This window comes from Accipiter gentilis, chromosome 7 (assembly GCF_929443795.1).
Source record: "Accipiter gentilis chromosome 7, bAccGen1.1, whole genome shotgun sequence".
NCBI lineage: Eukaryota > Metazoa > Chordata > Aves > Accipitriformes > Accipitridae > Astur > Astur gentilis.
The window spans coordinates 32,218,504-32,240,665 of NC_064886.1; the positions used below are offsets into that span (position 1 = coordinate 32,218,504).

The 22,162-nt window shown below is 37.4% G+C and overlaps 1 protein-coding gene across 5 annotated transcripts; it reads left to right on the forward strand.

The window, feature by feature from the left end:
* The first annotated feature begins 52 nt into the window (after positions 1–52).
* On the forward strand, positions 53–21,518 carry ZNF507 (zinc finger protein 507). Of its 5 annotated transcripts, none has more exons than XM_049804655.1 (7): positions 53–119; positions 3,659–5,790; positions 6,934–7,039; positions 12,577–12,691; positions 15,065–15,169; positions 18,247–18,381; positions 18,516–21,518. In XM_049804655.1, the coding sequence occupies exons 2-7, from the start codon at positions 3,664–3,666 to the stop codon at positions 18,877–18,879; spliced, it is 2,952 nt and encodes a 983-aa protein (XP_049660612.1). In that variant the 5' UTR covers positions 53–119; positions 3,659–3,663; the 3' UTR covers positions 18,880–21,518. The 5 variants fall into 5 exon arrangements, with proteins under 5 accessions (XP_049660612.1, XP_049660611.1, XP_049660610.1 ...); XM_049804654.1 differs by lacking the exon at positions 53–119 and adding an exon at positions 621–1,263; XM_049804653.1 differs by lacking the exon at positions 53–119 and adding an exon at positions 986–1,054.
* The last annotated feature ends 644 nt before the right edge of the window (positions 21,519–22,162 follow it).

A 22,162-nucleotide genomic window follows, 5' to 3' on the forward strand; every position in this document is an offset into this window, starting at 1 on the left:
TCCGTGGCAACGGCGAGGAGGCGGCGGCGCGGCGGCGTCCACCCGCCGGTCACCTGACCCCAGCCCGCCGGTCACGTGATACGGTCTCCATCGTCGCCATCTTGAAGCGGTGGCCGGGGGTGAGGAAAAAAAAAAAATTTTTTTTTTTTTTTCTTTTTCATTAAAACCCAGGTAAAAAGCAGGGCGGGCCCTCGGCGCCGCCGGGGCGATCGGGCCGCGGCGGCCGGCCGGCCGGCCGGCAGGTAGGGCGGGCACGAGGCGTGGCGGCGGCGGCGGCGGGCGGGCAGGCAGGCAGAGAGGCCGGCAGGCCCCGGGGCGGCGCGCCGCGCCGCAGCCCATGTGCGGAGCCGCGGGCGGCTGCGGCTCCCGGCGGAGCCTTCCCCGGGCCGGGCCGGGCCCAGGCCGCGGCCGCCTTCTTCCCCTGACCTCCCCTCCTCACCTCACCGCCTCGCCTCGCCGGCAGGCCATCTCCCCGCGGCTGGCGCTGCCTCTCGGCCGCCCCGTTGGCGCCGGGCCCGCTGCTGGAGGGCCGCGCCGCCGGCACCTGCGCGCTGTAAAGCGGGGGCCGCCCGGGCAGCGGCGTCTGGCGGAGAGCGCGGAGGGCAGGGAAGGGCAAGGAAGAAGGAAGGGTCGAGGGGGTCCCGGATCCGCGGCCGGGCGTCGCCGAGCCGCAGTGCCGGGGCAGCGGCTCGCTGTCTGGGGGCGACAGCTGGCGGCACGGAGCTGCGGCTGGTGAAGTTTCCCTGCCCTCGGGAGCCGCGATGTGCTCAGACCGGCCTCTGCGAGCGGGGTGGTTGTGCAAAGCGGCGGTTGGCTTTTCCTCCCCCCCGGGGGCACGTCACCCGGTCTCTGCCGCGCCGCTCGAGCGGGCGTTCGGCGCGGGCGGAACGGGCAGCTCCGGCGCCGGGGCCTTCTCCTCGGGTCGGGATCTTCCTTCCCCTTCGGGCCCCTCCTCACCCCCCGGGGCCGGGTTTCAGTCACGGTGCGGGTGGCGCGGAGGGTGCGTGCTGGCAGAGCCTTTCGGCCAGACCGAAGTTGTGCGTGTCGTGGGAGGGTGAGTCGCCTTTGTTCTTGGCGAAAGCCACGCAGTTGCTAAAATCCAGGTGTTTGGGTACAGTTCTTACCAGCCCTCTAAAAGCCAAGGTCTGCAGCAGCAAGCATTAAACCTGCTGTAAACAAAGAATGACATAACGCCTGTGTACCGCAGTCGCACGTTTGATAACTTTCATCAGCTGCAAGCATCCCAAATCAATACGTCTGAAGGTACTCTCTCTCCTTTCGTCTTTGACGTAGCAATAGCATGTGGCAGCGCGTTTCTTTTATGGTCCGTCTGCGATCCTTCCTCTTAGTTTCTGTGCTGCTTTCAGATGAAAAGATAGGGGAAATACTTGCCTATTTAGCATTACTTACAGAGTTTTTAAAAGTACCGAGTATAATTTAAAGTAGCACTGCGTGCTTACAGTTTTCCTTAGCTCCTTCTCAAATTGAAAATATTTCAAGTAGACGTTATTTCTCTGAGCACTTAATGTAACGTTAAATCTGCTTTCCGGGGAGAAAGCACATTTGTTTACTTTTCATAACGGTTTTTAAACATATTATAGCCAGTATGAAACAAACAGAAAAGTATTTTTGTATAACTGAATAGGATGGTTTTCAAGTAATAAACTTCTTTGAAGTTAATATATGATCGGAGATATTACATGAAAGGGGTATAACTTTGCCCAGCCACATAGACAAGAGTCAGTCATTCAATAGACCGGGCCCAACACATAATAAAAATAGAAGCAGAAAATGCACGTTGAGACATCTGCTGGTTTGTATTTTAAAACTTAAATACTTGGATGTCTCAGTTTAATGGTAACTCTGTGGATACATACATTGATTCCTGTTAATAGAACAATACTGAACTTGAATTAAATATGCAGGCTTTTTGGTATACTCATACATAAAATGATACTTTTTTGTTGTTGTTGTTTTAAATGTATTTCTTTTTTAATTTCTATCTCCTACAGTTGATCTACTATTGCAGTGCAGTATTGATCAGTTTTAGTCTGCTTACATAGATCCAGCCAAAGCCATAAGGCCTTAAGTAGCTTAGTTTTCTAGTTATCATGGATCCAACTACCTTATGGCTTTATTTATATTTTGTTAATTTTTCAATTTTAATGTAGGTTTTAGCCATCACCAAGTAAATAATCTTAAAACACTGAGAAGTAGTAACGTTGAAAAGAATAGTCTTGTCTTCCTTAATGATTCAGAGTTGACAAATACTGCTGCATTTTCAACTTGAAATATTTTACATGAGCATATGAGGTGTGAATGATACTGACATTGCTGATATTGATCGTTCCGATGATAACCTGAATTGTAAGTTGAATGGCAAATAAAGGTAACTTGACTAGTTCAGCCCAGAATTTTTCTGTAGTGGGAAAGGAGCACCACAGAACCCACTCTCATATATCTGTTCATTATATTGCCGTATACTAAAATCCATAAGTAGAGTGGATTTCATGGGTCTTTAGGACCAGTTCTGGAAGTTATGGTTTGGCCTGTGTATCTTTCTTGTAAGAAAAAAAAAAAAAATCCACATGAAAGAGCTTGGGATACATTTTCAAGGATGACTGATAGAAAAAAAATCTGGCATCTCTTTATGTTCTAAATTTTATATATAGTATATAAAAATACTTATTGTGTATAAATTATATGTGCGTATATATAGTGCAGCTTCAATGGTTCCTTTTTAGACATTTTTTCAGAAGTAAATTTCACTGTAAGTTTTTTTTTTTTGTCTGGCTCCTCCACCCCTCACCTCACAGCTTTGCCGACATCACAAAGTATATTTTCATGTAAATTTATACATATTGGCTTCTAATTTAACCTCCAACAGTACCACATTACTGCCTGTGGTTTATGGTTAGATATGTTTAAAGGAAGCGTAAGTGGAAATAGTTATTGCCTTTAGCTTTCCTCAGAACAGGAAAAAATTACTCTTTATAACTTCAGTACCAATTGATTTTCGCTAAAGTTAAAGAACTGTAGAAAAAGCTACAATTAGTAGCTTTTCAAGAAAACTACATTTATAATAAGAAGTATGATTTGACATTTGAAAGGTCTTTAATGTAGTCATAGCGAAATGACTAATGCAAGTAAATACCCGAAGTACTTTCTTTTCCTAACATTTCAAGGAAAAAAATTGCTTATTTTTGTAAATTATGTTGTTGCAAATTGTCATTTGCTTTAGGAGACATCAGTGTATCAGAGTATGTATGTTAGGAATACATTTTCATACCATATCATGGTTTTTAAAGATAAATATGCCAGTTACTATTGATTGGTATTAGTCCTTGTAAAGAAAAAGACAATAGCTGTAACAATGCTAATCAGCCTATACTTGAAAAATATTCATGTTGCACTTTTACAACTTGGAGACAGGCTCTCTTGGAATTATTCTGTCCAGCTGTACTGAATAGCCTCTACGCTATCCACTAAATGTCCTCAAAATCGTTGGCTACTTATATAGCAATTCTGGAAGTTTTTATTAAGTTAGTGGCATTAGGCTTCCATATTTAGTGGAGGGAGAAATCTAAGTAGTACTGGGTTGTATTTTTATTATTGTGCATGTATAAATTTTAATTTTTTATAAAACCCTTTCTCCTAGGTATTATGGAAGAAGGAAGCAGTGTTGCAGTATTGATGCCAAATGTTGGGGAACAGGAGGCTGTGCTGATTTCTGAAACAGTCATTGGCCCAACACTGCAGAACAGTGAAGATCAGAGAAAATGTAAAACTGATCCACTAATCCATGTTATCCAGAAACTAAGCAAAATAGTTGAAAGTGAGAAGTCACAAAGATGCCTTTTAATAGGTAAAAAACGTCCCCATTCTAATGCTTCTGCACAGTCCTTTGACACAGATGATCTTTGTGAAATCCCAGCTAAAGCAATTGAGCTATCTGTTATTGCTACTAAAAAGACTGAAGAGTTACAAGCAGATTATTTTGTGACTGAATGTCTTCCACAAAGCAAAAAAAAGGTGACGTGCTACCAGTGTAGTCTATGTAAGTTTCTATCACCTTCTCTCTTAACACTACAAGAACATATAAAAGAACATGGGCAGAAAAATGAAGTGATATTAATGTGCTCAGAATGTCATTTTGCTTCCAAAACCCAAGAAGAACTTGAATCCCACTTCCAAAATTACCACGAGAATGATGGTAAAAATAGTATCCAGACAAAAGTGCAGCAATGTGTAAATGTTGCAAGTTCATTTTTGCAAGGGCCAGTGGAAGGAAGTGTCAAATCAGGGACTGATCAGACAGGAAATCTGGAATGTAAAGATATAACTCAGTCTACTCATATGCCTGAAATGGGTAGGAGAAAATGGTATACTTACGAGCAGTATGGCATGTACCGGTGTTTAATTTGTCGGTATACCTGTGGTCAGCAAAGAATGTTGAAAACACACGCTTGGAAACATGCAGGTGAGGTTGATTGCTCCTATCCTATCTTTGAAGAAGAAAATGAAACGACCAACTTGTCAGAGACAGTTGTAACTCACACACCTCACAGCGTGGATACAGTTGTTCTTTCTTTGGAAAACAATGAACTTGATATCCATAGTGAACCTTCTCTTCAACTTCAGATTTGCAATTCTGAGCAACTGTCATGTAAATCGCCAGGAGGAACAAATGTAAAAGAGGAAGAGATGCTAAATCAGTCTGTAGTGCATTCTCCTACTACAGAGGTTTTAGAGGAGACTGTATCAGATACAGAACAGGATAATATGATAACTGATAGCCTACTTTCATCAGCACAGAAAATCATCAATTGTAGTCCAAACAAAAAGGGTCACGTTAATGTAATAGTAGAGCGTTTGCCAGGTGCTGAAGAAAGTGTCTTACAAAAGCCTTTCTTGATGAACACTGATATTGAAACAGAAAAAGAATTAATCTCAGAGGAGTCCCATGTTACCTGTGAAGAACGTGAGGAAGTTTATCGTTCAGATGAAATTCAAGAAGTAATAATAGGATGGAATAATACTGAGAAGAAAGATAATGAATTAAGCTCTAACAAAAATGTAACAACTGATGAAAATGTGCCTCCTGCACGAAGAAGGACAAATTCAGAGTCTTTACGACTACACTCATTAGCTGCAGAAGCTCTTGTTACAATGCCTATCAGAGCTGCAGAACTAACAAGGTCTAGCTTCAGGACTCTGGCTGGAGAAGATGCCGTGGATGCAGGTGCAGGACAGGGAGAAGCTGATGGCCCATGCGTGGCTCATTCTAAAGTGGTATCCTCACTTAAGAATCCTTCAGAGGAGTTCAGTGGCTTAAACCAAAGTGAATGTGCAATAGTTGAGATACAGAAAGAAAGGCCAGAGTTGTCAGAAGCACCAATTAAAATGGGCATCAGTATGTCACTGCTCACTGTCATTGAAAAACTGAAGGAGAGGACAGATCAGAACGCTTCTGATGATGACATTTTGAAAGAATTACAAGACAACGCACAATGCCAAAATGCAAATGATGCAAATATTCCTGGAAGTAACCTAGTAGAATATATACCTAATGTCGATCGACCCTACCGCTGTCGGCTCTGCCATTATAGCAGTGGTAATAAGGGCTACATAAAACAACACTTGAGAGTCCATCGTCAGAGGCAGCCGTACCAGTGTCCTATCTGTGAACACATTGCTGACAATAGTAAGGATTTAGAGAGCCACATGATCAACCACTGCAAAACAAGAATGTATCAGTGCAAGCAATGTGAAGAATCCTTTCATTATAAGGTAAAGTTCTTCCCTGTGCCTGTCTATAATAGCTAAATAACCTATTTTGCTACCTTTTTAATAACTGCTCATCCTTCTTCCTAACCTAATTCAGTCTGACATCCTGGCTTCATTGTCATTACAATTGGGAATTATTGCCAGCAGCACTTTCTGAATACAATTCAGCTATAATTATTCTGCTTTACTGAAATAAACTTGCTTCCTCACATAAGTTATTTTCTTGAGAACCACCTTATGGATGTATTAAAATCATGTTTTTCTGCCCGCGTGTAGCAACTACAGGGAGAAATGGAAGCATCAGAGAACTTAATAGCTGAAACTTTAAAAGAATGCTGAAACATGCCCACTAGTTGTGAGGTTGTGCAAAAGTAATCGTAGCATTTGGGAGTGACATAAGACACTTCGAAGCAGAAATTCTTTTCTTGTTTCTTCTGTTGTTGTGTTGTTCTGGATGTTGTACAGAACTTAGATCTGAAAGTTTACACACTGGAGCAGAATAATGTACTTCTGCCATTTTTATAATGGCTATTTTAAGCATTAGTTCCAGTGAGTGTGTTCCTATGTACTCAGTTAAGTACTCAGGAATATAGAATAGATAGCATCAGTATCTAGCTGTACACTCTTGTAGGCAGTGGTAGTGCAAATTTTTCCATATTTACTGTTGTTTAGTCCTAGTTTGAAAAAATGTACAGGTACGGTAGCAAAAGTTTCTCTCTCCCCTCTCCTCCCCAAGCGAGTAGAAACGGGAATAACATATTCTTAAGTTACTAGGCAATATGAAAATCGAGTGAATTTTCACAAGCCATCCTCTAACCTCTAATCTAATACTGCTTTTGGAGTATAATAATTTTGGAAGAACTGTTTGCCACTGGTTTATGGGAATGGGAGTAGAAGGAAATTTATTTTCTAAATAAACACAAATCATAATCCTCTCATCAATCCTTTATGTTACTAATTAATGTTCTTTACTTTGTTTTGTTTCTAGTAAAATTACCTGAGGGATCATCTGTATATACATTAACACATGTTTTATAACAGTTGTCATTAATACTTGAGTAACAATGCCACAAATGATTGCAATATTTGAAGTGACCAGTGTATGTTTGTAGTGTATATTTAAATGTGGGAAATTGTTTTTTTCAGAGTCAACTGCGAAATCATGAAAGAGAACAACACAGTCTTCCAGATATCTTTTCAACAGCTACATCTAACAAACTAATAGTTTCCAATGAAGTAGATGAAAGAGAAGGTACTGTTCATATTTACACTTGAAATTACAAAAAGTCACTCATAACATTACTTCTGTTAGCTATATTTGTATAAAACTGGTTTTAAGATCTCGTTCATGCTGAAATGTTTTCATGCCTGTTCATAACCTTAAATCGATGTTCTTTTTCATTGTGCAAAATTTACCATAGTCCATTCGGAGATACCTTACTGGCACTTACTGGTAGTAAGACATTTTTAGCCCCTGTAATTGGACCTTGTATTTCTTTTTATGGAAAACAACTGGTATGCAGTATTACTTTGAATTTTTAAGAACAAAATCTTTTCTTCCTTCCTTCAGCAGCTACAGTATTTTTCAAATCACCTACAGTAAACAAAAGAAAGCCTTTTTTTAAATTCACTGTGGTAATGCAGTTTGCTGTCAGCATATACATACCGTCCATTCTGTGTTTAGAAATTTCTGTTTAATTATGGTAATGTCCAAAATGAGTCATTTGTTTTACCCCTAGAGAGGCAGACGTAAGGCATTCTAAAAACGCAACCTGTGTCTAATAGTTGCCAGGGTAACAGTAGGTATCCATTTTCTAAATGTTTGTTTAACTGTGTATCCGCTTATAATTTAATACTGTTTGTTTTAAAAACAACAACAACAAACCCCAAACTGTTAATGTGTTAGGGTAGTGAAATAGGGGAAAAAATAGCCAGATTTTGAAGTTTAAGAGAAAATGTAGTCTTAAAATCCTTTGAGTAGCCTGGAAGCCCAGTATTTATTATTGCAACTTGAATCCATCCTCTTCTCTGGTGAGTTAAAGTTATTTACAGCATTTTTATTCTGAAGGCAACGCTGTAATTGTAATTTGTTAAATTTTGCAATTTTAGAGCACTGTGGAAAAATACTAGTAATTATATCACTTCCGAAGAGCTGTGGGATGAAGCATTTCCATTTTGTGCACATAGCTCTTACCTGTCCTAACTATGGTCTCTTGTTTGTTTAGAGAGGAAAATGTGCACTATAATAGTACTTAGATTGCAGTTGAAATTTCTGGGTTCTACTCTCACCTCTACAGCTGATCAGTGACTGCAAAAGTAATCATTGAAATTGATGCAACTACTTGTGGAAAAAGGTACTAACCAGCATGAGCGAGGATGGATGGCTTGAACCATTAATGATTTGTCCAAAGCAACATAGCACATGTCAGAATAGAATGAGATCCTTAACTCTTCTGTTCTCTTAGCTCACGCTGCCTCTTCTTCTGGCTTTCAGTATACAAGGTAGAAACTTAAAAGTTAATTGCCTAATCAGCCTCAGGCAAAATGACCCTTCCCAACTCCTTTTTGCTCTCATCAACGCAGAAAGCATTTACATTCAGGAAATTGATCTGTAGTGCTTATTACATCCCTAAAACCTAAGCCTGAGAGAGCCATCTGAAGTCAGGGGGAGACAGGAAGAAGGCTAGGGAGGGTCTGCTGGTAGTGGGAGCGTTCCCCTTAAGTAGTGGGGTTTTTTCTTCAGAAGAAATAGCATGAATGTTTTAATGGAAGTGATAGGAAATAAAACATTGTTAGTTTAGCTGGGTACAAATATCTATGAGCACAGCCTGGACTGTTACTTCTGAAAATGTTTTCTTTGTTTTAAACTGATATTTTTAAAGATGTCGTGATATAGGAATAACTACCTAGCAATGCCTGAAACATGTCAGATTTTGGGGAATACTGTACCTTACGAGCTCAAGTCCTGTTAAGGTGACTGAAAAGCAAGGTGCCTATCTGCTTTTGAAAATAGTATGTTTTAATAAGGTGATTTTAGAGTTTATATCCTGATCTCGTAACTTAACTTCCATGAAAAAGAGGCCCTGTCTGTGGAAACTGCCTGCTTTCTATTTAATTACTTTAGAGATATTTTTTAATATTTTTTGCTCATTATTATCTTATAAAAGTGTTACAGCCATGCACTTTAATTGATTGTTTACCCCACATGAAATTTAGTAATGTGGCTTGAATGAAAACAGTTCTCCTTTTAAACTTTTATTAACTCATACTGTGGAATGCTTAAATTATTTCAAAACCAATTTATAATCAAATTGCAACACCGCTGCAGTACAGCAATCTCTTGTCAAACAGATGTCATCCCTATAAAGCGACACAAAACAAAGAAGTTTATGGCATAGCATCTGTTTATGTGAAAGATGCCTGAGCTGGAACAGTTTCGTTTCTTGTTTATGAAATAGTTAGTCCTAAAAGTCTCTTTATTCATCATGGTTGTACAATAAATTAAAAGGGAGCATTATGACACTGGATATGATTGGATTGTAAATGTCTAATAATGAAGGAATAGGGTAATAAGCAGCATTACAGGAGCACCTGTTACTGCTGCTAGAACAAAGATCTGTCATTTCCATGCTCGCTTTTAAGAGACCTGATATCCTCCACCCAGAAAGCAAAAAAGGCCCCAAACCCACAAGAAATAAGCCAGCGGAGGGGGTGGGGGACACGACTGCTATTTTGCAACAGTGAGAGATTATATGATGTATTATAATATATGTGCAATTTGTTGAAGGAATAAATATAAAGTAGTGATTGATATAAATAATTGCTCCTAAGTGTGTGCTACTGGGTGGTTAGCCACTTATAACTATGCAATAGATAATATGTTTGCATAATGCTTTAAAAATCTCATTAGGTACTGTTTGTTTTAAGCTGCCTGCCCAATAAAATACCAAATTTATAACAAAAAATACATTTGGAAGCAGTTTATCTAAAGCTGCAGAATTTAAGATGGAAAACCCATTCAAGTAGAGCAGGCAATAGCTTAACCTTCACACAACCCTTGTTCTCCCATAGATCTGCAGCCCAGTAAGTGTCTTTGTATTCATTTGAGGTCTTCTACATAAATGTGCATTCATAAAAGAGTAATTGTAGTAATATAAATTCCGAAGTCTCCAAGTATGTAATTTTTTATAATTTACATTAAAGAAAAAAAAGAATTTTACTATATGAGCATATTGTAGGAAAAATTCCGATATATTTTGCTTTAAGGTTGACTTGCAAAGTGCATGCTATATATTACTTCCATGTTATTTTTTGTAAGAATGCTAGAAGAGTGAGCACTGTGTCATGTTTTAAAGTAAAAAAAAATACAAAATTTTTTTCTGCTATCTTGGTACACACAGAATTATTTGAATTTTATTTCTGACTGTCTTTGTATTCAGATTGCTATTTTATTTTATATCACATACTATATGTTCTTCAAAATAACCCTCGGGGGTTATCAGCCCTACCTTACTTTGCCTCTTGAACCAAAAGTACTGAATTTTGGAGTGAAAGTTTAATTAGTGGTAATTTTCCCTTACTGTTTAAGTTAACTGTGTGACTATCTCTCACAATAATGTATCTAAAACTTTTTTGGAGATAATTCAGTGCCCACCTGTGGGGGGAAAAAAATCAAAGTGAAAAGTTGAACTTCCATTTCGGATGACTCGTTCTACTGGTTTATTCTTCAATGTCTACTTAAGAGTTTTACCATAAAGATTCTTAATTGTTGCTTTGATAATGAAAAGATTCAGTCTGGGTTATTGGAGTCCAACATCATCAAGAGGAAACTCTGGAACAAAATTATCTTTACAAAGTCTGTTCAGTATTTTGGACTCGGGAGACGAAACCTCTCTTTTCAAGATAAACTCTACAGTTCCTCCTGAGTTCAGTCTGCTTGTCTCATTCCTCCCTTCTTTAGCTAAAAAAAAATTGGAATTCAGGAGGTGGTAAAAGAGGGCATTTGGGTCAGTTTTTATTACTCCAAAATGGAAAGAAGTTAATGGTATTTGGACCTAAGTAGAGATGTGTCTACTTTCCATCTTTTTGGACAGTCACTTACTTCAAATTTCAAGCTTGTCTGTCTTTTCAAACTGCAAGTCAAACAGTAGCAGACAGACCTTCCTCTCAGTGTGACATGGACCTTCAGTGCTCTTGACCTTGAGAAGCTTTTAACAGAATTCTTCTTCAGGATTCAGAATAGATGGATCCCATTTGGGAAATCAGAACTTAGGTTTTACAGGGAGGGGAGTTATTTTTGGGTTGGGGAGGAGCTGGGAGGTCTGGGAAGTAGATCACCTGCTGATATTATCAGAGTTCTTAAGGCAATATCTACTAAAAAACATCCAGCTAATACACCCTTTTCTGTTCCACCTAGGATCTTCTGGTGTATCCCTCTAGCAGTAAACCCTATCACAACACAAACTAATGATTTGTTTGTGCTGGAGGTGTGCTTCATATGAGCATGAAGAGTTTCTGAAGTCTGTTCTTGCAAGATTTGAGCTTTACTTTGTCTCCCACATGTTATTTATTGAATTGTATATTTATTTTGGTGTGGGGATGTACTTTAGTAATGATCTTTACCTACTGGAGAAATTCTCCAAGGATCTCTATCAGAGTTTCTTCAAAGCCCATATACATACCTGAGAGTAATGGCTTGACTGTTCAGCCAGCTAGTAAGAATTTGGTGTAAAGATAAAATGAGCTTGAGCACCTTACTTGCACTTGGGGGGGGTGTAGAATTACTTAGGCTGGTGAGGAGGTTAGATGCAGAAAGAAAACTCTTTGATTTTTAGTTTGATGTTGCTTTTGGCAGTACTGCTGATTTAAACAGCTCCAGCCTTGGTATTCCTTCATGTTTCTGCTATTCCCTCATTTACGGAATGCATGAAGGCTGCATGATGGGCTGGAATGGGAAAATGACCCGCATAAAAAATACCATCCCTCTTCCCAATTGTTAATATTTTAAACCAAATCAGTTCCATTATTCAGTGAGGGAGCAGGAATAGGGCTGTTTAAGTCTACACACTTACATCTCAAAAATACTCAAACTGTGCACTTGCGGGCACACATTTTCCTATGTTAAATTAGTCATTAGCCTTTGTCTCTGCAACCATTAATTTTTCAAGAGTCTCTTTCATTCTGGAAAGAAAAAATGATTTTTGTTACAATTGGTTTTTAGTAATTTGGAGAAGTTCCAAATTATTTCTTAACATACCTGGTCAGTATCTTTTTTTTTTGTCATCTCAGATCCTTCTGAAAGTGTGGTTGTATGTGGATGATAAAGAGGATTTAGATGCTTTGGGAGGCCTTTTGCTTTTCTTTTCTATGTTTGCCAGTTGGAAACTTGTCCTTTCTCATTGCCCATCTTTTCTTTTGATTTGATTCATTCTGCAAAGCGGTGAAACTGCTGGGTTCAGCATTTCCCACATTTTATCACCTCTTTCTGTGACACAGGATTTTAACCCAACTGCAGGAAGAAGGGAAGTGTCCGCATAGGGAGAAAGATTGCATTTTCCTAAAATTTTAAATTTCAGTAAATGGTAGGGCAAATGCAGAACAGCATGGTAAATAAACTATACCTTTGTTGTCTCAATGTCCATTGCCAGTTTGCTCTTTGTAGATATTTAAAAGTATTACTTTAAAATGTTAATTCATGTTTCATAATTCAATTGTCCTGAAATTATCATCTGAGAACTTGTTACAATGCGGAATGCAACTCTCTAAAATAATGGCTTTTGTTTCATATAGGAAATAAGTCTTCAGTTCAGAAACTGTATAGATGTGATGTATGTGACTACACAAGCACAACTTATGTTGGTGTACGAAATCACAGAAGAATTCATAACTCTGATAAGCCATATAGGTAAGTGTCTCAGTTATTTTTGGCTGATGCCAGGTGCTTGGTTTACTTGTTTTAACTGAAAAGGTTACTTAATTGCTCATGCAATTTGAAGATACTGTTAAAAATTTCAATTACATAATTTTACTGCAAATTTAAAGGAGCTACACTTGCTGGTTGACTCAAACTATGTAATTAAGATTTGCTAACTTTTCCAGGATGCATCTTTTGCTATAGCAGTCTACAGCTTGTTGTCAGTTTGAAGCTTTCAGATCTGGAAAGGGAAATAATTACATTGTAATATTGCACTTTGGCCAATAGTAATAATATATTTCTCGAACTCCTTGCACACTGAAGTTCATTTTGGATTTGTTTTATTGCAAAGTGTTCTCCATTGTCATATTGCTACTTTGCACATTAGCTTCTACAGTGTGGCAAAATTCTGCGCTTTGTCTTGTCACCAGTCCCCTCATCTTTTTCACAGGTTTCAAACAATATTAACACAGTCACTTAGGATCAGATTTTATAACTTTTCTACAAGGATCAGATTCTATAACTTTTCTACAAGGATGTTACATGGATTTATATAGAACTTTGATATTAAAATCGCATGTAATATTATAGCTGAGGTCTGTAGCAGAAAAATAAATCATGCATTTTTCTATTGGTTGCTGCATAAATTCTTGCAAATTCAATCTATGCTCATTCAGTGTGGATCTCTGTCCCTCTCTAGTGGCTAGAAAATAGATCTGAGTTAATAGAATTTTTGAACTAATATACTTCTATCTTTTTAACACAAATTCTAGAAACTCAACACCTTGAAATGCTGAGCTCAGCCAGGGACTTTCTCTCTTGGATAAACAAACCCAGAAGACGTGTTGTATTTTGATTTGTGCATTATAATGATATCCCATAACACTAGCAAAAATTTGCAAGATGTTTGCTCAGAGAGCAGATGTGGAATACAAATAGATTATTTTTTTTCTCCTCAGTATCTTCCCTATTGCTGTTATTTGTTACTTAGTGGAGTTGGAACAGCAGATACTGTACAGTGTTTTGTATATGGTGGTTTTCTGAATTGGTGTTAGCCAGCCTGTTTGATTTAGGAACCCTTGAAAATTTCCTATTGGTGATACAGACTGCTGCATACTAAATTTAAGCCTACTGATCTGGCTTGCTTCTCTTATTATTTTTTCATAAACCCATTAAACAAATCTGCAGACCTGGTAGGATACTTAAACCACAGCATAGAAACCATAAAGATCCAGTATTTATGGTATTTCTCCTTCTGAAACATGTATTCCTCAAGCCTTTCATAGTATCAGATAGCAACCTACTATGTTGCTGCCAGTTTTACAGCTGTAAACATATTTTACTATTTGTTTGACAAAAATTGCTGGAAATTAAACTGTATAGCCTCCAGTGATGCTTTTTTGTAGATTTGATACCTTCTGGATTTTAATACTGCACAATTAAGTCCTTTCAAAAAAGTGAGTAATCTCAAGTTAAGTATCCTGTAGTCTCAAACTGTTTAAAAATACAGACCAGACTTAGTAAATATTGGACATTTTACCATTTCAAAAAAGGAAACAACTAAAGTCCTAACAAATACGCTAAGTTTTAGCTGAGCTTGATGGCTTCTGTTTCAATATGTTATATACAGGAAGCTTGTGTGGTAGTATAGTGATATTTATACATAGCATAGTATTTTGTGTAATACTTTGGGATCTAAATCCATGGATCTAAATCTAGATCCAGACTATTTTATGTATTGTTTTTATACAAAGATATTGTGACAGAAGTAAAAAAAAATAGGCAGCACGATGTGACACATTTGTCTTGGGGCACTTGGATCTAAATGTGTCGATCTTGTCCCTGACTTCTATTTCAGGTATAATGCTCTGAAATTTAGACCTTTGATTACTATGTAGATAGTTTGGCTTTTAAATGACACGAGAAACATGGCTGTTGCATTAAGTAGAACACATATTCTTGAGGAACAAGACTCACTTCTAAATACAGTGTCCCCTGTAACTCTTACGGTCATATTCTGCCTTTGCATAACATAGCCAAGCAACTTGCATCAGGGCTGCATCCATGTCTCCCTCATACTTCGTGATGCTTAGAGACTTCAGTCGAGGTGTACAAGACAGATGTCAGAAAGGAACATAGTCCCTATGCCTAGTGATTCTTGCTCAAAGTTGGGAGGCTTTTTTGGGCTGCAAAAGATTCTCACAGTCCAAAAATGGAAAGTTAATGTCATCACTTGGACTTCTGTAAATATTATTAGTCTTTAACTGTAGTCTTTCGAGATACCTTTGCTTTCTTAGATTTTTATTTCTGGAATAGCGTTAGCAGTTAATCGTCAGATTAGTTTACTTGTTGTTGTCTCTTCAGATGTCGAGTATGTGACTTCGCCACCACAAATATGAATAGCTTGAAATGCCATATGAGGCGCCACCCCCAGGAGCATCAGGCAGTGCAGCTAATGGAACAGTACAAGTATGTAACAGTTCTAATTTGGCAAAAAGCTGTGATAGTAGTGATTTTTTTTATTATTTTTTTTTTTTTACGATACAAAGCAGAGTTCAGGTTCTATTCTTGTCCCTCCTAGATTCATTCTTTGTTCCAGTGACTTTTTTTTTGAGAGAGAGAGAAAGAGATTTGATGTGGCGTTGCCAGGTGAAGTTTATGCTAGCTAATTAAACATGTCCATGACCTCCCTCTGGTACAGTATTCAGCTTTTTCTTTCCAGAATGGGTTGGTTGCATATAAACTGCCTATTGGAAGTAGTTTCTGGACCGTGTTAATTACCAAAGCATGCCTGCAGTTGTTTGGGAGAATGCGCGTGCCAAAACCACGCCGGGGCACTTCTAACATTTAACATTATAGATTGTTAAATTCCAGTACCCAGGAATGTTCTCTGGCTTTGTTTAATAACCTAGTCTAGGCACAGCCTTTGCATGTACATGTTAGTTACAATCCAGATTGGCATCACACTGCCCTAGTTAAGAATTAGTATGAATAGTCATTATGTTTAAGTGAGGTGTGTCCTTTATCGTCTGTCCATCTATGTGGGTTTTATATATATATATATGAGAAAATTGGCAGAAATATGTGCAATTGTTTGTTCCTGATTTGCAACAAAAAATAAAAGCTGGGAAAGGAAAGAAAATCAGGAACATTCTGAACATTTCTTAGTGGAAGATTTTAAAGGCAATAGGAATAATCCAACTAAAGCACATTCACATAAGGGTTTCTTCTCAACAAAATCTGCTTCTACAACTTCAAAGTCCTTCCAATGCATTTTTTCCCCAAAATGTTCCTAGTAGCACTAAGTTCTATTTCATCTGCTGTCATACTTCATACAGTATTGCTGAGTGCTTTTAGTATTACTGAAGATTACTGAAAACCTCCACACTTTGGTCCCTGCATCCCCAAGGAAATATTCTTATAAAAAACTGCAAGATAATTGTTTCCTCAGTAGATCAATTTAGGATACACTTGAACAGTAAAGTTTAATAATTCAACACAGGTCAACCAGTAGATCAAATCATGCTATAGAATTGAAACTCGATATTAAAATAATTTTGTTTCTCTGGGAATGTCTTGCATATAGTGTAACTATACATCAACTATATGATCGCAAAGTGTAGTGCATTGGGCTAAAAGCTGTTGAGTGTCTGTGTCTTTGATTTGAACTGTATGCTAAAGCAGTCAACAGCATTTGGGTTGTGATAGTGGTTCTCAGGAAAGTAAATCTGATTAGTGAATCACCTGAGTAAATTCACGTACTTCAAAAAATGAGACTGTACTTAAAAGAGGCTAAAAACAAACACTGAACTGTTGCTTCATTCGCTGTCTTATGAACCCACTAACCAAGCTGTGTTAGTGGCACAGAAAAATCATACATACGATAACACTGGTGGAATACATGTGCATGTAGAATGGAGTTAAGATTATTTGTTGATCTTTGTGTTTTGCAAAAAACTAATTTTGGCCTAATTTTATCTGTAAATTAACTATAAGGTCTGCCTTTTTATCTTATTTTTAATGATGCCATTATTTTGTAACAGCCTTATTAGAAATACTAAGATTTTCAACCTGAGAGTGAACTTGCCTATATTTGAAAGCATCCATTTTCTTTATAAGGCTTCAAATTAGAAGGAAAAGAGAAAAACAGGATAGTACGTTCCAAATCAAGTAATAGAGAAAAGTGAGCTAGAAGGACATGCCTGTCGTTACCCAGCAGGACAGAATTACCTTGCTACATAAGCAAGGCAATGTACTATGCCTTCACCTAACTTGTGATTGTGATTTTTGCAGTTCTCCACCATCTTCTGCAGAGCAGAAATACTTTCCTGTATATGATTATTTGCAAGGCATTTAAGAATTATATCCTACTGTCATTAAGAGAAGTAAAACCTTAGTGAATTGTAGCGTGTAACATCGTTTTATGTAGGCCTTCTCATGTTTCCAGGTTATATTTCTGAAAAGGTCTTAAAAATTTACAAAAACTTACTAGTATATTAGTCATTTTAACAGACTCATCATAGTGTACATATCAAGATCACATTGCTTGAGCAGAAAACATCTTGCTCTCATTGAGGAATGAGATAGACTGAGATGCATTCCTAGCTATGATTTATTAGAACAAGGTCACCTTTGATTTCTAGAAAAATTTGATCCTGGTCTTTTCCATGTAATTTGAGAAACTGAAGACTTTCAAAGTAGCAGGTAGCTAAGCAAAATGGCTTCCTTGTCCACAACACAAGTCCTATGGGATTTGGTAAGTCTTGGGTTATTCGTGCCTGTAAATACACAATACATCTTTATGTAAATAGGATTTATTCTTGAAGGTTTTGTTCTTTACTGTATAAGACAGTGTTTTATAGGGAAATAGAAAATTTAGTCTTGTGATACCCAAGCTGATGGAAAAATCTATGGACAAAATTGTCACCTGTCTGAATATGGATCTGTGAATATATTCAAAATCTGACTGGACACTGTCCTCAGCAACCTGCTGTAGCTGATCCTCCTTGAGCAGGTGGCTTGGACTAGGTGATCTCAGGAGGTCCCTCCCAACTTCAACAATTCTGTGATGCTTAAATAAACTAAGATATGCTACACCAGGAAAGACTTTATTAGCTTAGTTAAAATTATCAGTGGTAATTACACAGCTCCTGCTTGATTCAGAGCAATGGCAAAGAGAGCTCACTACCTGCCTGCCAGATACCACACCAATGTAGTCCATGTTTCTGCAGTCATCAGAACTATTGCATTTTTGCAGTATTTGAACAGTTTTAACAGGCCAAACAGATAGGATTTTAATTTAGTTGTTTAAGAAGTCAGAAAAAAGCAAACTTAAAAATTCTCAGACCGTAAAAATAGTCTGACATTTCAGGATGAAACTTTGCAAACTAACTTTACCTAGTTAGGAAACTGAAGAGGGGGACCGAGAAGAGGAGTTACATGTACCTATGTTTACTTATCCTTTTGGAAGAACTAATCCATTACTAAACTAATAAAATTTAACTTGTAAATGTTTCTCTCTTTCCCTCTCCACTTTTTTCCCCTAGATGTTCTCTCTGTGGATATGTGTGTAGCCATCCTCCATCCCTGAAGTCTCATATGTGGAAACATGCAAGTGACCAAAATTATAACTATGAACAAGTGAACAAGGCTATTAATGATGCAATTTCACAAAGCAGCAGGTATATCTGATTTAATTTCAAGCCCTATCATCTAGAATTTTCAAAGGACCCAACTCTAATACAAAATAAAGTTCCTATCAAAAAGCAACAACTGTACATTTTGATATTTGTTTTGGTTTTTATTATTATTTCAGGTTTCAAGGACAGCTTCCTGACAAAACATTATTAGAAGGCACAGATGAAAGTACAGTACCTACACTAGGAAGTTCAGACAACTTGGTGTCTTTTACAGAGTCTATTAACCAGACTACAAATGAACTTTCAGGTTCTGATGAAAATGAAAAACCTAACTTGATGAATACCTCATGCAGTTTAGAAAAGAACTCCACTCTACCCCATCTTGGCACAGAATACTGTGTTCTTCTCTTCTGCTGCTGTATTTGTGGTTTTGAGTCTACCAACAAAGAAAATCTGCTCGATCATATGAAAGAACATGAGGGTGAAATCATAAACATCATTCTAAATAAGGACCACAACACAACTCAGAGCACAAACTAGGTGAAGCAGTAAGTTAAAGAGAGGATGTCCTAGAGTGAGTATTTTCTTTCTTTGCTAATTTTTGCCTGAGAAACTTACTGAAGAGACGAATTGCAAGCAAAACTTGATTTCCCATCCTGAGTCCTTGTTTCAGTAGGAATACAGTATTTTAACCAGGGACCGATGAATCATTTAGGAGATAGACAGAAGGAGTGGGGAATAGAACGATCACTTTAACCTGTTACTTCTCTACATGGTGCCAAGAATGTAGGATGTTGGGGTTTTTTTTTCTTTTATTGTCAGGTACTAGTCAGTGATAATGCATTAGTACAGTACCTTAAAACCCAAAGTTATTAAAGCTTTGTATCAACTGAAAAGCTTTTTTTCTTCCTCCCTCTTTGTTGTTTTCCAAGTATTTTAGCAAAGAACTTTTTTCCTTTTTTGAAACTGGCAACAGACCAGATGAAAATTTTACAATATGATCTCATAAACCCCACTGCCTGGATTCCGGAAGGTAGGGAGAGGGGAGGTGGGTGAGGGCATGTGTGTGCTTGCATGCAGGCATAGGCGTTTCATTTTTCCCAATCTATTTTTAATACCTTACAACTCCAAGCTGCCCTTCAACAGAGACGGCTATCCTTTCTATCGATTTAGAGCAGCAGGTGCTTAGGAGCCTAGAAGCATTTTGCTAATAACTATTTGTCTGATTGGTTCCTAACTAAAAAACTGCTGTCTTTGAATTGATAGCATGTAAAAGATCCTTTCTAATAATGACCTGCTGTTTCCTAATGGTTTGTTTGACACACACACTCAGCAGAACTATATAAAAAAAAAAACCTTATCATATGTCACTTTTAATTTGTGGTGATTGCAGTATGTATGAGCAATGTTTCTTAATGAAAACAAGATATTAACAGTCATTGCCATAAAGAGGTGTAGATTAAACCTATGTAGATTGCTAAAGATGTAGGTGAGCACAAAGTGGGGTTTTGAGAAATGCCTACATGCTTTGAAGTTCTTTGAAATCCCACTGGCTGTCTAAGTTTCCCATTTGTCTGGCAAAGCTGTAACTGTAGGAATAATTCACTGAAAGATACAGTAATCTTCCTGCAGAAAATTGTATTAAAAAAAAAAAAAAAAGGAAAACAATATTTTAAACAAAAACTGTATCCAGTGACTTGTAGAATAAATTTTACTAGTGCATATAATATGGATTCATAAAGGGAATTAGGGATTACTTTGTTTTCTAAGAAACACATAGAAATCATTCCCTTTTAAAGTCTTTAGCTTCTAAAATTACAGTGTTTTTTACAGTTACAGCAGTTTGCAGTAGAAGATGTTCATCTACATATTAGTTTAGAATTTTATTATACTGGCTAATTACCTGGCAACTTTGTTGAGGTTATTTAAAAAGTTGGCTACTTAAATTGTTTGAAATATATGCCTCTATCAAGTGAGTAGTAGCACTTCCAAAGTAGCCCTTTGGCAGGCAGATTTAAAATTTCTAGTTCGGGCATGTGTTTCTTCTTGTAATGAATGGCAGATGCACAGAAGCATGCCTAGTTCCTGACATGAGGATGCAGTTACCTGATTTTTAGTAGCTCATTACTTAAAAATTACTTACTCTTAGAAAAACAGTATTTTATGGTTACTTTCTATATACATTTCTGCTAGCAGAAATAAGCTACAACTGTAAATCTAAGAGGGTGGCATAGGTAGTGTGCAGTCCATTGCGCTATCACCGACTGGAAGTGGCAAACAGAAAAAGAAAACATGCCTTGTTAAAACTTTATGAAGCAGCGCAAAATCTGAAGGCCAGGGTGAGGGCACTACGATTCCAAGTATATTTGATGATTTTTGTTTTCAAGTGATTTCCTCAATTTGACTTGTTCTTTTGGGTTAAATATCTATTATTTTGTTTATAAATTATGTAGTGGAAAGTACACATTTTACTTTACAAATTGGTCAGGATTTAATGTCAAAGCAGTTTTGTGTCAGATATCTGAGGTATTTTCAATACATACGTGAAGTAAGTATACTTTTTTCAGTTAAATGTTATTTTTCATATTCCTATGTTACATTTGAAGAAGTTATTTACATGATCTCAAATTCAATTAGAGATAGTAAACTTCTAATGGGATATTCATACTGTCTTACTGACACCAGTATTTTACCTTCAATGTAGAATTCATGTGAAAATAGTACATTATCTGGAATATATCTCAACTTTCTCATTCAGAGATCCCATTTGTTGAAAAACTTAAAGGTACAACGAGATCTGTAGTAATGCTGAACTACCAGTCAGTATTCACAGAAACAATATTTTGCCATGTTGTTATTTTTCTGTAAAGGGATAATTATTTTAAAGTTGCTCAGCTAGTGAAAGAAAAAAAGGTGAAAAACTTGCATTCATAAGCTAAGAAGGAGAGGGCAGTGAACCAAGACTTAAAAAGCAAGTAACCTTGAATCAAAACTAACAATTTTGATGTATGTGCAAGCCACACTTGCAGCATTAAATGTAATGCACCAGGACTCATTCTAATGGGATTACTAAGCAGGATGCACCTATTCACAGTTGTTCCTTGCCATCTTGTGGCTTTTTTCTTTTTGACCATGCGTTCCTATAAAATAGTAGAGAGTTAGTTGGCTCTAAAAACCATTGTCAATCCTAACAAATGCCAACAAATAATTCTTTCCCATATGCACAGAGATTTATTTTTTTTCACTGTCTCCATGCTGCTTGCCATTAGTTACCCACTCACAATTCCCATAGATTTAATCAGAAGTTCTGCATGTGAAGTAATTATAGACTTAGTTTTTCTGAAAGCAAATTATTTCTCAGGTTATCTGCTTTAGAAAGTGTATGGTTGGCTTGGTTGCATGTTATGTAAGGGTTTTTAAGCACACTTCAAAGTCACCAACACTGCGGTCTTCCCCTTTCTTTAAGCTTTTAAAATATTTTCGGATCTTCTGTCACAGCACGAGCAGATGATCAACTATTCACTTGCTGTTTGTTTAAATTAGATTTTATTCTGTGATACGAACTGTAACTTGCAGCTTTGTTTTAAATGCCTACACTTCTACTAAAGAGAAAACTTCATTCATACTAGATTATACTGATAAATAGGTGCATATTTCATCTTTCTGATTTATGCTTGGCCTGGAAAAATAGAGTGGGATTCAGTCAAAGTTATTGTATTTTCCTCTTCCAGAAGCACTTATTTAATCATTTTTAAAAATGTACAGTTGGTGCTCAAAGTAACATTTGTTAAGATATATTTAATAGAAATTTACATTTGCATTT

Excerpts from the sequence above, each read along its gene's own strand:
- ZNF507 (XM_049804655.1), top strand. The coding sequence starts at position 3,664 with ATGGAAGAAGGAAGCAGTGTTGCAGTATTGATGCCAAATGTTGGGGAA. Across the intron at positions 12,692-15,064 it reads AACTCTGATAAGCCATATAG|ATGTCGAGTATGTGACTTCG; the intron begins GTAAGTGTCTCA and ends TTGTCTCTTCAG. Across the intron at positions 15,170-18,246 it reads CAGCTAATGGAACAGTACAA|ATGTTCTCTCTGTGGATATG; the intron begins GTATGTAACAGT and ends TTTTTCCCCTAG.